The 13,900-nt window shown below is 35.1% G+C and overlaps 1 protein-coding gene across 4 annotated transcripts in view; it reads right to left on the bottom strand.

The window, feature by feature from the left end:
- Window positions 1-13,900, bottom strand: part of LOC110452521 (jouberin-like) — a 52,961-nt gene that overhangs the window by 32,121 nt on the left and 6,940 nt on the right. For 2 of the 4 annotated variants that reach the window (XM_021501103.1, XM_021501104.1), the window contains exons 6-16: window positions 13,452-13,518; window positions 12,490-13,051; window positions 12,149-12,230; window positions 10,716-10,899; window positions 10,402-10,497; window positions 9,225-9,318; window positions 8,451-8,546; window positions 7,940-8,038; window positions 6,556-6,681; window positions 5,852-5,910; window positions 4,863-4,871 (exon numbers count right to left, since the gene is read on the bottom strand). In XM_021501103.1, coding sequence (XP_021356778.1) covers window positions 4,863-4,871; window positions 5,852-5,910; window positions 6,556-6,681; window positions 7,940-8,038; window positions 8,451-8,546; window positions 9,225-9,318; window positions 10,402-10,497; window positions 10,716-10,899; window positions 12,149-12,230; window positions 12,490-13,051; window positions 13,452-13,518 — 1,474 coding nt within the window. The remainder of the gene's footprint in view (window positions 1-4,862; window positions 4,872-5,851; window positions 5,911-6,555; window positions 6,682-7,939; window positions 8,039-8,450; window positions 8,547-9,224; window positions 9,319-10,401; window positions 10,498-10,715; window positions 10,900-12,148; window positions 12,231-12,489; window positions 13,052-13,451; window positions 13,519-13,900) is intronic. The other 2 variants (XM_021501106.1, XM_021501107.1) reach the window with 1 other exon arrangement.

Genomic DNA, 13,900 nt, shown 5'->3' with positions numbered 1-13,900 from the left:
CATTTTGTTTAACTTTTTCAAATATCTACATTATATCTGTAACTTTTTCAGAAATTTACATCATATCTATATTTTTTTTGAGAAATCTACATCACATCTATAATTTTTTCTGAAATCTACATTATATCTATATATTTTTCAGAGATCTACATCATATCTTTAACTTTTTTCAGAAATCTACATCACATCTATAATTTTTTCAGAATCTGAATATCTTCAACTTTTTCAGAAATCTACATTATATCTATAAATTTATCGGAATCTGCATCATATATTTAACTTTTTCAGAAATCTTCATCATATCTATAACTTTTTTCAGAAATCTACATCACATCTATAATTTTTTCAGAATCTGAATATCTTCAACTTTTTCAGAAATCTACATTATATCTATAAATTTATCGGAATCTGCATCATATATTTAACTTTTTCAGAAATCTTCATCATATCTATAACTTTTTTCAGAAATCTACATCACATCTATAATTTTTTCAGAATCTGAATATCTTCAACTTTTTCAGAAATCTACATTATATCTATAAATTTATCAGAATCTGCATCATAAATTTAACTTTTTTCAGAAATCTACATCATTTCTATAATTTTTTCAGAAATCTACATCATATCTATAATTTTTTAAGAAATCTACATCACATCTGTAACTTTTTCAGAAATCTACATCATTTCTATAATTTTTTCAGAAATCTACATCATTTCTATAATTTTTTCAGAAATCTACATCATATCTATAATTTTTTAAGAAATCTACATCACATCTGTAACTTTTTCAGAAATCTACATCATTTCTATAATTTTTTCAGAAATCTACATCATTTCTATAATTTTTTCAGAAATCTACATCATATCTATAATTTTTTAAGAAATCTACATCACATCTGTAACTTTTTCAGAAATCTACATCATTTCTATAATTTTTTCAGAAATCTACATCATTTCTATAATTTTTTCAGAAATCTACATCATATCTATAATTTTTTAAGAAATCTACATCACATCTGTAACTTTTTCAGAAATCTACATCATTTCTATAATTTTTTCAGAAATCTACATCATTTCTATAATTTTTTCAGAAATCTACATCATATCTATAATTTTTTAAGAAATCTACATCACATCTGTAACTTTTTCAGAAATCTACATCATTTCTATAATTTTTTCAGAAATCTACATCATTTCTATAATTTTTTCAGAAATCTACATCATATCTATAATTTTTTAAGAAATCTACATCACATCTGTAACTTTTTCAGAAATCTACATCATTTCTATAATTTTTTCAGAAATCTACATCATTTCTATAATTTTTTCAGAAATCTACATCATATCTATAATTTTTTAAGAAATCTACATCACATCTGTAACTTTTTCAGAAATCTACATCATTTCTATAATTTTTTCAGAAATCTACATCATTTCTATAATTTTTTCAGAAATCTACATCATATCTATAATTTTTTAAGAAATCTACATCACATCTGTAACTTTTTCAGAAATCTACATCATTTCTATAATTTTTTCAGAAATCTACATCATGCAGGCCCACAAAACCCCACAAGTTCCCCTATTAACATGCTACAAGTCCTCGCCTTTACACTGGCTACATTGAATAATGATTGTAAAGGCTTAAATAACTGCATACACAGTACTGAACACCAGTTTTAACAGACTGAAACATATGTAAAGCAACATTTTCAATGCTACTACATATATTTATACCTGTTTATCATGTTTTTGAAGCAGTATTGACCAAAAATAGTGCTGCCGTAGACAAATATTTCAGTGAAAGATTTAAAAGATAAGCGCTGTCACAAATTTCCAGTAGAAAACGCCTAGCATTGTGGATTTGTGTTTGTTCCTACGTCAGCTATTTTTTCCCATTTTCTTGCTTATTTCTACTCTCTGTTGACATGTATAAAGATTTCCCATTGTGAAACAGAGGTCTATTTTAGTCCTATGCTGCCATAATCAACTATTTAACTAAATAACAATTATCTATATGCTTAAGTATCATCCTAGTGTCAAGCACTAGTAGAAAAATAAAACAAAAGAAATGTTGAAAATTACCAACTAAAATGTACTGGTACATGAAATTTAAGAAACTAAATTGGTAGAAGTAGTTTGCTCTGAAAAAAATCCTGTCTAACTAATATATTTCATTGTAAAGAAATAAGATGCAAAGAGAAACTATTTTTTGAAACATGGCAGGGATGGCAAAAACCATCACATATAGGAAGACATTATTATCCAATATAGCAAGCTGTAGAGGTGAGAGTGATCTTACAAGACTTGTTATAGGTTACATCTGACCACTGGAGACAGATGATATTGTGGACAGGGAGTTTATTTAGACTGAAGACATATCTGACCACTGGAGGCAGATGATATTGTGGACAGGGAATTTATATAGACGGAAGACATATCTGATCACTGGAGGCAGATGATATTGTAGACAGGGAGTTTATTTATATGGAAGACATATCTGATCACTGGAGGCAGATGATATTGTGGACAGGGAGTTTATGTAGACGGAAGACATATCTGACCACTGGAAACAGATGATATTGTGGACAGGGAGTTTATATAGACGGAAGACATATCTGATCACTGGAGACAGATGATATTGTGGACAGGGAGTTTATATAGACGGAAGACATATCTGACCACTGGAGACAGATGATATTGTGGACAGGGAGTTTTTATAGACGGAAGACATATCTGACCACTGGAGACAGATGATATAGTGGACAGGGAGTTTATATAGACGGAAGACATATCTGACCACTGGAGACATGATATAGTGGACAGGGAGTTTATATGGACGGAAGACATATCTGACCACTGGAGACAGATGATATTGTGGACAGGGAGTTTATATAGACGGAAGACATATCTGACCACTGGAGACAGATGATAGTGATGACAGGGAATTTATATAGACGGAAGACATATCTGACCACTGGAGACCGTATATTTAGACAGAAGGTACATCTGACCACTGGAGGCTGATGTTGTCATGGACAGGGAGTATTGTTCAGACAGAAGGTACATCTGACCACTGGATGCTGATGTTATCATGGACAGGGAGTATGTTTAGACAGAAGGTACATCTGATCACTGGAGGGTGATGTTGTCATGAACAGGGAGTATGTTTAGACAGAAGGTACATCTGACCACTGGAGGGTGATGTTGTCATGGACAGGGAATATTGTTTAGACAGAAGGTACATCTGACCACTGGATGCTGATGTTATCATGGACAGGGAGTATATTTAGACAGAAGGTACATCAGACCACTGGAGGCTGATGTTGTCATGAACAGGGAGTATGTTTAGACAGAAGGTACATCTGACCACTGGAGGGTGATGTTATCATGGACAGGGAGTATGTTTAGACAGAAGGTACATCTGACCACTGGAGGGTGATGTTATCATGGACAGGGAGTATGTTTAGACAGAAGGTACATCTGACCACTGGAGGGTGATGTTATCATGGACAGGGAGTATGTTTAGACAGAAGGTACATCTGACCACTGGAGGGTGATGTTATCATGGACAGGGAGTATATTTAGACAGAAGGTACATCTGACCACTGGAGGGTGATGTTATCATGGACAGGGAGTATGTTTAGACAGAAGGTACATCTGACCACTGGAGGGTGATGTTATCATGGACAGGGAGTATATTTAGACAGAAGGTACATCTGACCACTGGAGGGTGATGTTATCATGGACAGGGAATATGTTTAGACAGAAGGTACATCTGACCACTGGAGGGTGATGTTATCATGGACAGGGAGTATGTTTAGACAGAAGGTACATCTGATCACTGGAGGGTGATGTTGTCATGAACAGGGAGTATGTTTAGACAGAAGGTACATCTGACCACTGGAGGGTGATGTTGTCATGGACAGGGAGTATGTTTAGACAGAAGGTACATCTGACCACTGGAGGGTGATGTTATCATGAACAGGGAGTATGTTTAGACAGAAGGTACATCTGACCACTGTAGAGGCTGATGTTATCATGAACAGGGAGTATGTTTAGACAGAAGGTACATCAGACCACTGGATGCTGATGTTATCATGGACAGGGAGTATATTTAGACAGAAGGTACATCTGATCACTAGAGGCTGATGTTGTCATGAACAAGGAGTATGTTTAGACAGAAGGTACATCTGACCACTGGAGGCTGATGTTGTCATGAACAGGGAGTATATTAAGACAGAAGGTACATTTGACCACTAGTGGCTGATGTTGTCATGGACAGGGAGTATATTTAGACAGAAGATACATCTTATCGCTGGAGGCTTATGTTGTCATGGACAGGGAGTATTTTTAGAAAGAACGTACATCTGACCACTGGATGCTGATGTTATCATGGACAGGGAGTATTGTTCAGACAGAAGGTACATCTGACCACTGGTATTTGTTGTCATGAACAGGGAGTATATTTAGACAGAAGGTACATCTGACCATTGTAGATGATGCCACAGACTGTAAGTATGTTTAGAGATAGAGGACAGGAATTTGCTAAAATGTGACATAGATCAAACTTCACTTGTGGAAAATCACTTAATATTAGATCAAATTGGTAAAGGTTATAATGTTATCTGTGAGGACCAAAACAGGGATCAATCACAAAGTGTTTATCAATGTAGGGAATCAAACACATTGTTTTTTAATGTATATTCTTTTACTGTTTCATCTACGCTTCAACAGAAAACACTTAATCAATAATATACAAATGCTTCTTGAATTTGGTAAGCCTTCCACTAGCAACATTCCACTACTAAGAAGTATATTGTCTATGTACACAGGGAGAAACATGTCATATATCAACCTACCTCTTTTTCCTGAGGGAACAAAAGCAGAATACATTTATGTAGAGAGTCAATAGTACATTGGGAAGGTAGAACTTATAGCGAGATAATACACAGGTATATTAACGAGATAATACACAGGTATTTTAACGAGATAATACACAGGTATATTAACGAGATAATACACAGGTATATAAACGAGATAATACACAGGTATTTTACCGAGATAATACACAGGTATATTATCTCAGAGACGATGTCTAAAATATGGAACATGGCATGCAAAATAATTAACATCTGAAAATGTGCTTAAAATGAGAAATTATCAAAAAACTAACTGAAAATTACAGAAGATACGGAATAAATAATTAAAAGAAAAACATAACATGCAAAGGTTTACTTCATACACAATCAATGTACATATTAGATGTGTCGCAATGTTTCAAAACTGACTGGTCCCTTTATGAAACTATGACAAAGTAAACAATTTGTACAGGTAAACAATACTAATCTCTCACTCAGTCATAGCTTGACAAAGGGACCAGTCGGTCTTGAAACATTGCGACACACTTACTATGTACATTGTTTGCGTATAAAGTTAAATTTTGATATTACATATTTCCAAACTGATGAATGTTATTGAAGATGCATAACATGCTTTTTATCTCTGAGTTAAGATTTCAAATCTAAAATAAGGTCAATTTGATCAAGAATCCTGACCTATAGATTTTATTTATTGTAAGAATTCAACTATAAATTCAAAATTTATATTTTTGCCGTCACATGGACATTTAAAACTATTTATCGCTATATATATACATATACAGTATCTTTGGAACAGCCCTTATCAAGCTTACAATACCTAGTCTGTAAAGTGAAAATCCAAAAAGCAGAGTTACTTCCCTTGATATGGAAAATTTCAGAGTATGGTCAAGCTCTGTATATATTGTGTATAGATATATGGTACACTGTGAGGTCAAGAGCCCCTTACAAAAATGCAAACATGACCTTACCTGGCATCTGACCAATTAATACTCTTCTTTAGATCTGCATAGGTCCTGCTTCCCACTTCCTGAAACACAATGTAATTGCAACACTAGTAGTTAAACTACCTGGCACCAAAAGTTGTGTATACGTAACAGGAAAGGGAGAAGTGTGCTTCAACCGGGGATCGAACCCGCCGTCCTAGAGTTCGTAGTTAGATGCTCTACCACTGTGCTAAAGGGAAATTTCCTCTAGCGCGAAGCTAGAAGGCGACCGTAAACCTATGTACTATTAAAATCTGCCACATATATATACACATGAGAGACAAAATAACCCTTTAAAATGAGTGGTTCTTTCAGATGGAATAATTAGATCTGAGAAAATAGGAATAGTTCAGCAAATTCAAAAGTTGGAAATATTGAATTTAAGAGTCCAAAATCGAGAGCCTCACTCCTAATTAGGTGGAGTTGGCAGGTATGCCACCAATGTTATATATTTTAAGCGAGTGATTTATAAACGAAAAGTCTTTTGGAGAGTATACATTGCTTTCTGAAGTCACTTGTATACAATACAAAACCCATGCCATGGATAAACCTCTATAAAACCAATATTATTGATCTCAATAAAACTGCTGTACAGTATTAAGTAATGATAAATGTGGAAAAGTGCAGTGTCAAAACAACGGACGAAAAGGGCAGTTATTTCAATACGTGAATTACTTTTATTTATTTACCCTCTGTGTGGCGAACATGGATCGCATGGCTGGCTCCACAGTATCAGGTGGTGTGATGCCCTTCATGGTCACGTAGAGTGTGGATGGGTAGGGACGTCGGCCCTGAGTCTTCCACCACTGCCACAGCTGGTACAGAACAAATTATATGTTAAGTCAATGTTAAATAATCAGACAAGAGGAACTCTAGAGCTGGTACAGTTATAAAACAACAAGAGGAATTACTTAGAATACATGGTTTAGTATAATGGTTGCTGTGATATTAAGCATCAGGACTAAGAAGCTTATTAATGTAATGTGACTATGGGATTACTATGAGGAACAGTCCTTTTACATGTATACAAAATGCATTTCTTTGTTATGTACTTCTACATGTGAAAGACTATACAAATATTTCTAAATGTGATAGATTCTACATGTACTAGGCTACATTCGCGTATCCCGGTTGAAACGGTACGTGTGGCGCAGAAATTTTCCACCATAAACGAACGCACTTGGGCCGTTCTATAAGCAGAGCTTAAAATGCACAGTTTCGGAGAATAAAAAACAGTGTTTCAAGAATATTATGACCTTCTTTCATCCGTCCACTGAATTACATAACGTATCTTAAAAACTACATGTGACTTGACATTGTTTTAAAAAGAAATAACGCAAACTGGCAATAGTCAGCATTTTAGTTTCGGTCAGGTGCGTCTGAACCCCTCAATCTACACGTGCCAAATTTTCCTGAGGTCAGCCTCCAGATCCGTACCTGTCGTTTTCTTTACAGGTTCAACGAGTTCACCTGTTTCAACCAGATACACGAATGTACCCCTAGTATTTCTACAATGTGATAGGCTCTACTAATATTTCTATATATGATCGTTTAATGTTTTTAAATGTAACAAACTCTAAATAAACTCTTAACAATATTTCTATATGTTAAAGACTCTACTAGACTCTAATATTTCTATAATTTGATAGACTTTACAAGTATTTCAACAATGTGATAGACTCTACAAGTATTTCTACAATGTGATAGACTTGTAGAGTCTATCACATTGTTGATAGACTTTACAAGTATTTCAACAATGTGATAGACTCTACAAGTATTTCTACAATGTGATAGACTCTATAAATATTTCTACAATGTGATAGACTACACAAGTATTTCTACAATGTGATAGACTCTACAAGTCATAAACAGAGCAAATACCATTTGTAACGTGTTAAATAATAGAAGTGATAATCAATGAGGTGTGACACTTGGCATAGCCAGTTCAATGTTCTGTTATAGAAGGTTAACTGAAATTAATATGGCTACAATAACACAGCCACTTCCTCATTTTCATACACAAGGGCTGCTTTTGATGTTGCTTTTAAGCTTAAACAAAACAAATGAGTTTACCTCCACTTGGTCTGGCTTTGGGCGGAATTTGTAAACTGGTTCAAACAACTGGAGGCGTACCTTGGAGCCAACATTCAATTTGTCGTTCATCCCCTTCACCTACACGGGTATCAGGAGAAAGGTCATCAGAGTGATTGTTAACAGGGTAAATGTCATCAGGGTAAAGGTCATAGGTCAACAACAACATGGAGTCATAGATGTGAAACAAGATGTTATCAGCATTTAGTTTTATAGATGAGCAGTTTAAAACAAATGAAATGATGAACATTTGACAAACTCACTTCCTTTTCATTTCAAAGAAAATATAATTCCTACTCGCAATATATTAAAGCCCCCTCCCGACTTTTATAAAAAAAAACACACTAGGGGTGGGGGCTTATTTGCAGTCAAATACAATAATTCACTTCATCACAAATTACTTTTTTACCAACTTATTTTATTATTCAGAACTAACTTTGTAAATATTGAAAACCTGGTCACAATTTTTGAGCTTGTGCCCTTTTTAAGTTACCTTGAGAAATCCCCAGGCGATTCTGTGCCAGCCACCCTCACTCTTACTATCTTCATATTGTCGACTTGCTGTGCTCATGCTTACAAAGTCCAACAGCTGAAGAAACAAATGTGCACATAGCATTGGAATATCTAACAACAGGAGACACAACAAATAAATACAAACATTTCAACATTCTGAACGTATGTCTAACCTGTAAGAATCCAGAAAGCGTAACTGCCTGTTTTCAGAATCGTGATTAGTGAGTATTATCTTATGACAAAATACATGGATGTAATCATACTGTATACCTGAATGTTCCCCAGTCCACTTATTCACCCTCAACCATTTCACCCCTATGTAACTTTAGTAAACTTTTCAATACTTTGATCTGGATGAGTCCATTATGGTCTACAGTGGTGAAAGGGTTAATATTTGCTTTATTAGCCCAGTATTAAATTCTCTACTCACAGTGAAAATCATCACGTATAACTACAGTAGCATGGTAATCCCCATTACATTTAATTTGCCTCATATTTGATGGTTAAAAAATGGAAAGTTAAAGTACAGCCAACGTTGTTCCTGAATTGAAATACAATAAAAAGACATGACAGTATTAAGAAATTATACCAATGAAAATTATGGTTGATTGCTGTATAAACAACCCGGACTTAGATAAGCTACCTCCATGAATACAGTAATGGTTTACTATATATAGCACTGGTAACCTTTTGCTCCTATTATGCATACATTTTGTATAATTTAAATTATAATGTTCTCATTAGCATTCCTTACCTCAAAAAATACAATAACTTTGGGGTAGTCCTGAGTAAAGTAATTGAAGTTTTCATTGAAGACCAGCAACTCTTCCCAAACTGGAAGCACAGATCTGGAAATGAAATGAAGATATTACCCACATGTACATAAGTGTTTTCACAATATGGAGTTTACCAAACAAGTATAAAATTGATATGGTATTTATTACACTAGTGTTCAAATGATATGGAGATTATCAAATTAAAACGTACAATTGATATGGAGTTTATCACACAAGTGTCAAATTGATACAGACAACATCAAATGGGGCGTCCTGGCAAATTTAATCCAGTTTAAAATTTCGGCCCACTAGGTCGGCCATCATCAGAACAACATACACATTCCAAACATACCTAAATAGAAAAAGCGGTGCTCCGAGGGTATATTTAGAAATTTGTACATCCACTTCACTACCGAGTAGTTTGGTTATCCAGCAGACGAATCACAGCCCACCTAGTGGGCCCCAACATGTATACTTGTTTGAATTTGCCGAGACCCCCCCAAGTTGATGTTGTCTGGTCATCTCTTCTTTTGAATTTCGATTACTTTTATGGCTGGACTAGTGAATTCCATTTAGAAATCCATCAACTGGGGTATGCTGAACTTTACTGAATACTTTTTTTGAAAATAATCATTTATAATAAAATACCAGAAGAGTGGAGGCTCACATAGACACTCACACTACCCCCATCCCCACCCTGACTACCACAAATAGTCCAGTGTTGAACTTTAACTCTTTAACCTTGACCACTGACCACTGACCACAAAAAATCTAATCTGTTGTGGAACTTAATATCACCACACTATGGTGTAAATATACACTAAATCTATGGAGGTGTTTGTGAAATATCTTCTAAACAATCTTTTAACCTTCAAAAATGGTCAAGTGCAATCGCTGACCCGTTAACCTACAATGAAGACCACAAACAGTCTCATTAAGTGTAGAACTTGATATTACCATACTATGGGGTAGATATGAACTGCATCTGTCGAGGGGTTCATGAATAATCTTGTAGACAAGCTGTTTTCTATGAACGCACACTCAGATGCACTGACAAAGCAAATACTATAAACCCTCCACTTAGTTGGGGCTATGATAAATTCAACTTATATAAACAATTCAAACATGTATTTAACCAAAGCAAATTCATCTTACTTTCTCTCTTTGAAGTCAAAAGGCTGGGTCATTATTGGCACAATTTGGGTGACATTATCATTTTGAGTTTCAAAATAGGTCGACACAGCTCGGTCCCTGTAAACATACAAACAACATGTTTTTGATCACAATTTCAAAACAGAGTGGTATATCCATGTACAGGAGATGTGACATTTTGAAAGTAATGAAACTAGATCATTTAAATATTTGAGTTCAAAGTAATCGCTAAAAATTGTTAAAAGTTTAGCTACTCTAAAACAATATGGGATCGCTTCAGAGAACAATACCGGAGAAGTTAATACTAGGAGACTTACTTCTTTTGTTTGGTGAGATTCAGCCCCGTCTCCTCATTGACAATGTGAACACGCACCATTGGATGCAAGATATGGAAGTCGTTCTTAAGTTTGTCTGTGCGGTGGACCGTGACGGCAAGTATCTGGCCTTCATCCTCTATCGCCTCCCTCTCTAAACGGTGTTCCTCTGTCTCTTCTATCACAACTGTGGGAAGTAAAAAATGTTGGTCAATATTCCAGCACCTGTATCTCAATATGATGAATTTGTATTATCTGTCAATATTCCAGCACCTGTATCTCAATATGATAAATTTGTTTTATCTGTCAATATTCCAACACCTGTATCTCAATATGATAAATTTGTATTATCTGTCAATATTCCAGCACCTGTATCACAATATGATAAATTTGCATTATATTTTCATTATAATGTCTAATCTATCCCATCTCACTAGATAAAGCTTCTTTGATGACAATGTCTTTGTAGTTTTTGTCTGCAAAACTATTTTCATCAATACATGTATCGACATAAAAACAGTGTAATACCAATACAGTGTAATACCAATAAAGTGTAATACAAATGCAGTGTAATACAAATTCCCTCACATGCAACGCTGTCTGTCATAGATCATATACCTTGCATCTCACATCTCATTTATGATATCCTCATCATTAAATTCTCTGTAAATTTTAATTAAAATTCCAAAAGAAATGATGTCCCTGGAGTAATAATGATTTTATGAGCATCAACCTTCAGCTTGACCTTGAAACCCTGAAATAACCAAGGTATTCTCCTTCTTTAAAACTGTATCAAGTTTGCTCAAAGTCTGTTACGATACGAAGTTGCAAGTATGATAACAAACACTTCCTATAACAAGGTTACCGCGAGCGGTATATAATACGCCCGTCACACATTGAATGAGCAGTTGTTTGTATGATTGAAATATATGAAGCATTTGTGAGTAATTGATATTAAAAGAGAAATCATTCAACATAACTGGTAGATCAATGAGTGCAATACAACATCATGGAACACATGCATCGCATTAATGAAACCAAGGGTAATAACTCCAGTAATTATGGTCGGATAATGGCGGTTATCGAACTTGTCCGAGGTTTCATGGTAATTAACCTTGTTGTGAAGTTTGAAGTTAATCCGTTAATAATTACTCGAGATATCGAGCGGACACTGTTTCGGCAAGTCCATAAAGGGGCATAACTCCACAAATTATGGTCGGATAATGGCGGTTATCGAACTTGTCCGAGGTTTCATGGTAATTAACCTTGTTGTGAAGTTTGAAGTTAATCCGTTAATAATTACTCGAGATATCGAGCGGACATCGTTTGCCCGCCCGCCCGCGTGATAACATAATACGTCCCCGTCTTCGACAGGCGTATAAAAAGTAATGGTGACCTTGATACTCTGAAATGTGAACTTTCCGTGTAAAACCTACCTGGTGCCTTCTTCTTTACTTTTTTCGCTTCCTTCGCCTCTGTTTCCTCGTCATCTGCATCTGCATCCTCAGCCTCAGCATCCTGTAACATACCAATGACATACTTATAGTCCATCTCATGACAAAGCTCCTTCTTCATATCAGGCATTGATATTATCCTGTGGCGTTTAAAATCTCAAACTTTTTACTTCTGTTTTATACTGTTATACTAAACTTAGGAATGAAAGAAATCAAGCAATATCTTATCATCAAAATATTAATACAGATTAAAGTGTACTGATAGTGATTGTATTGTCTGATTTTCTGTAGGAATGAGACTTAGACAGTAAATGTGTACTAACCTGAACTTCATCTTCTTCCTTCTTCTTCTTTTTCTTTTTCTTCTTGCCTTTACTAGGTGTGGCTTGCTCCTCATCACTCATAGGTGGTGATATCATAGCCTCTTCCTCTTCAGTTTCCTTCTTCGCTTTTTTCTTCTTTTTCTTTTCTGGCTTTGGTGAGCCTGTCTCAGCTGGTGACATAGCTCCTTCTTCTTCTTCTGTTTCCTGTCCTTTTTTCTTCTTCTTCTTCTTGCCAGCTTTGGGTGAGGTAGGTTCAGATTCAGGTGGAGAAAGGGGCCGTTCTTCTTCATCCTGTTCATCTGTCTTCTTTTTCTTCTTGCGTTTAGCAGGCTTTGGTGAGGCTGGCTCTGACTCCGGTGACATAGGACGATCCTCATCTGCAGCCTTCTTTTTCTTTTTCTTTGTCTTGGTGGGTGTGGGAGGCTCCTCTTCAGTAGCTGCAATTTCATCTTCAGTATCAGGGGGCTTCTTCTTCTTTTTCTTCTTCTTCACAGGTGCTGAGGGATCTAATTCTAAGATAGTCACCGACTTCTCTTTAGGTGAGGTTAAACCAGAGTCATCTCTACCAGAACAAAAACAGCAGTGTGACAGTTAAACATGAGTCGACCAGTAGATTCAATTAGGTCTTACATGTATAAATGAATTGCACATCATAATTTTTCATAATAATTTAATTTTTGGGATATTGGAGAAAAAGAAAGTTCAAAAAGTCATAATACTGCTAGTAAATAATGCAAATCCCTCTACATTGAGTTACTGACATACCTAACAGGTAGACTAGGAGGTTTTATCATGATCTGTTGAGAAATGAAATTGCTACAATGGAGTTTCTACATGTACAAATTTACATACAGGTATATTCAGACAGAGGCCTGACATTTAACATTTAAAATAAGAAAAATTTGAATTGACAAAAATGAAATCATGAATGATTAACAATACAGAAATAAACAATATTTTACTTCTTTTTCTTCTTCTTTGTTTTCTTTGTTTCATCAAGAATTTCAAAGCCTTCATTGTCTTTCCCCTCTGAAAACAGCAAAGCATATTTATGTTAAAATATACCGGTAAGCTTAGATGAAATCTTGACTGGAGAAATATATTCACATCCTCTAAAATATTATTATATATTGTGGTATGAAAAAACTATTACCCAACAACTGCTTCAGAATATCTTTTCATTACATTTTACATGCAGATAACATCAGCTCACAAGAAGAGTTGTTTTTACCAGGTAACTGACCATGACATACCGGTACATATACCTACCTATTTCATGGTAACTGACTGTGACATATACCTACCTATTTCACGGTAACTGACCATGACATATACCTACCTGTTTCATGGTAACTGACTATGACATATACCTACCTATTTCATGGTAACTGACTGTGACATATACCTACCT

The sequence above is a fragment of the Mizuhopecten yessoensis genome, unplaced genomic scaffold (assembly GCF_002113885.1).
Source record: "Mizuhopecten yessoensis strain PY_sf001 unplaced genomic scaffold, ASM211388v2 scaffold6719, whole genome shotgun sequence".
NCBI classification, from domain to species: domain Eukaryota; kingdom Metazoa; phylum Mollusca; class Bivalvia; order Pectinida; family Pectinidae; genus Mizuhopecten; species Mizuhopecten yessoensis.
The sequence above is the reverse complement of the archived record's forward strand: the minus strand, read 5'-3'. Positions and strand labels throughout refer to the sequence as shown.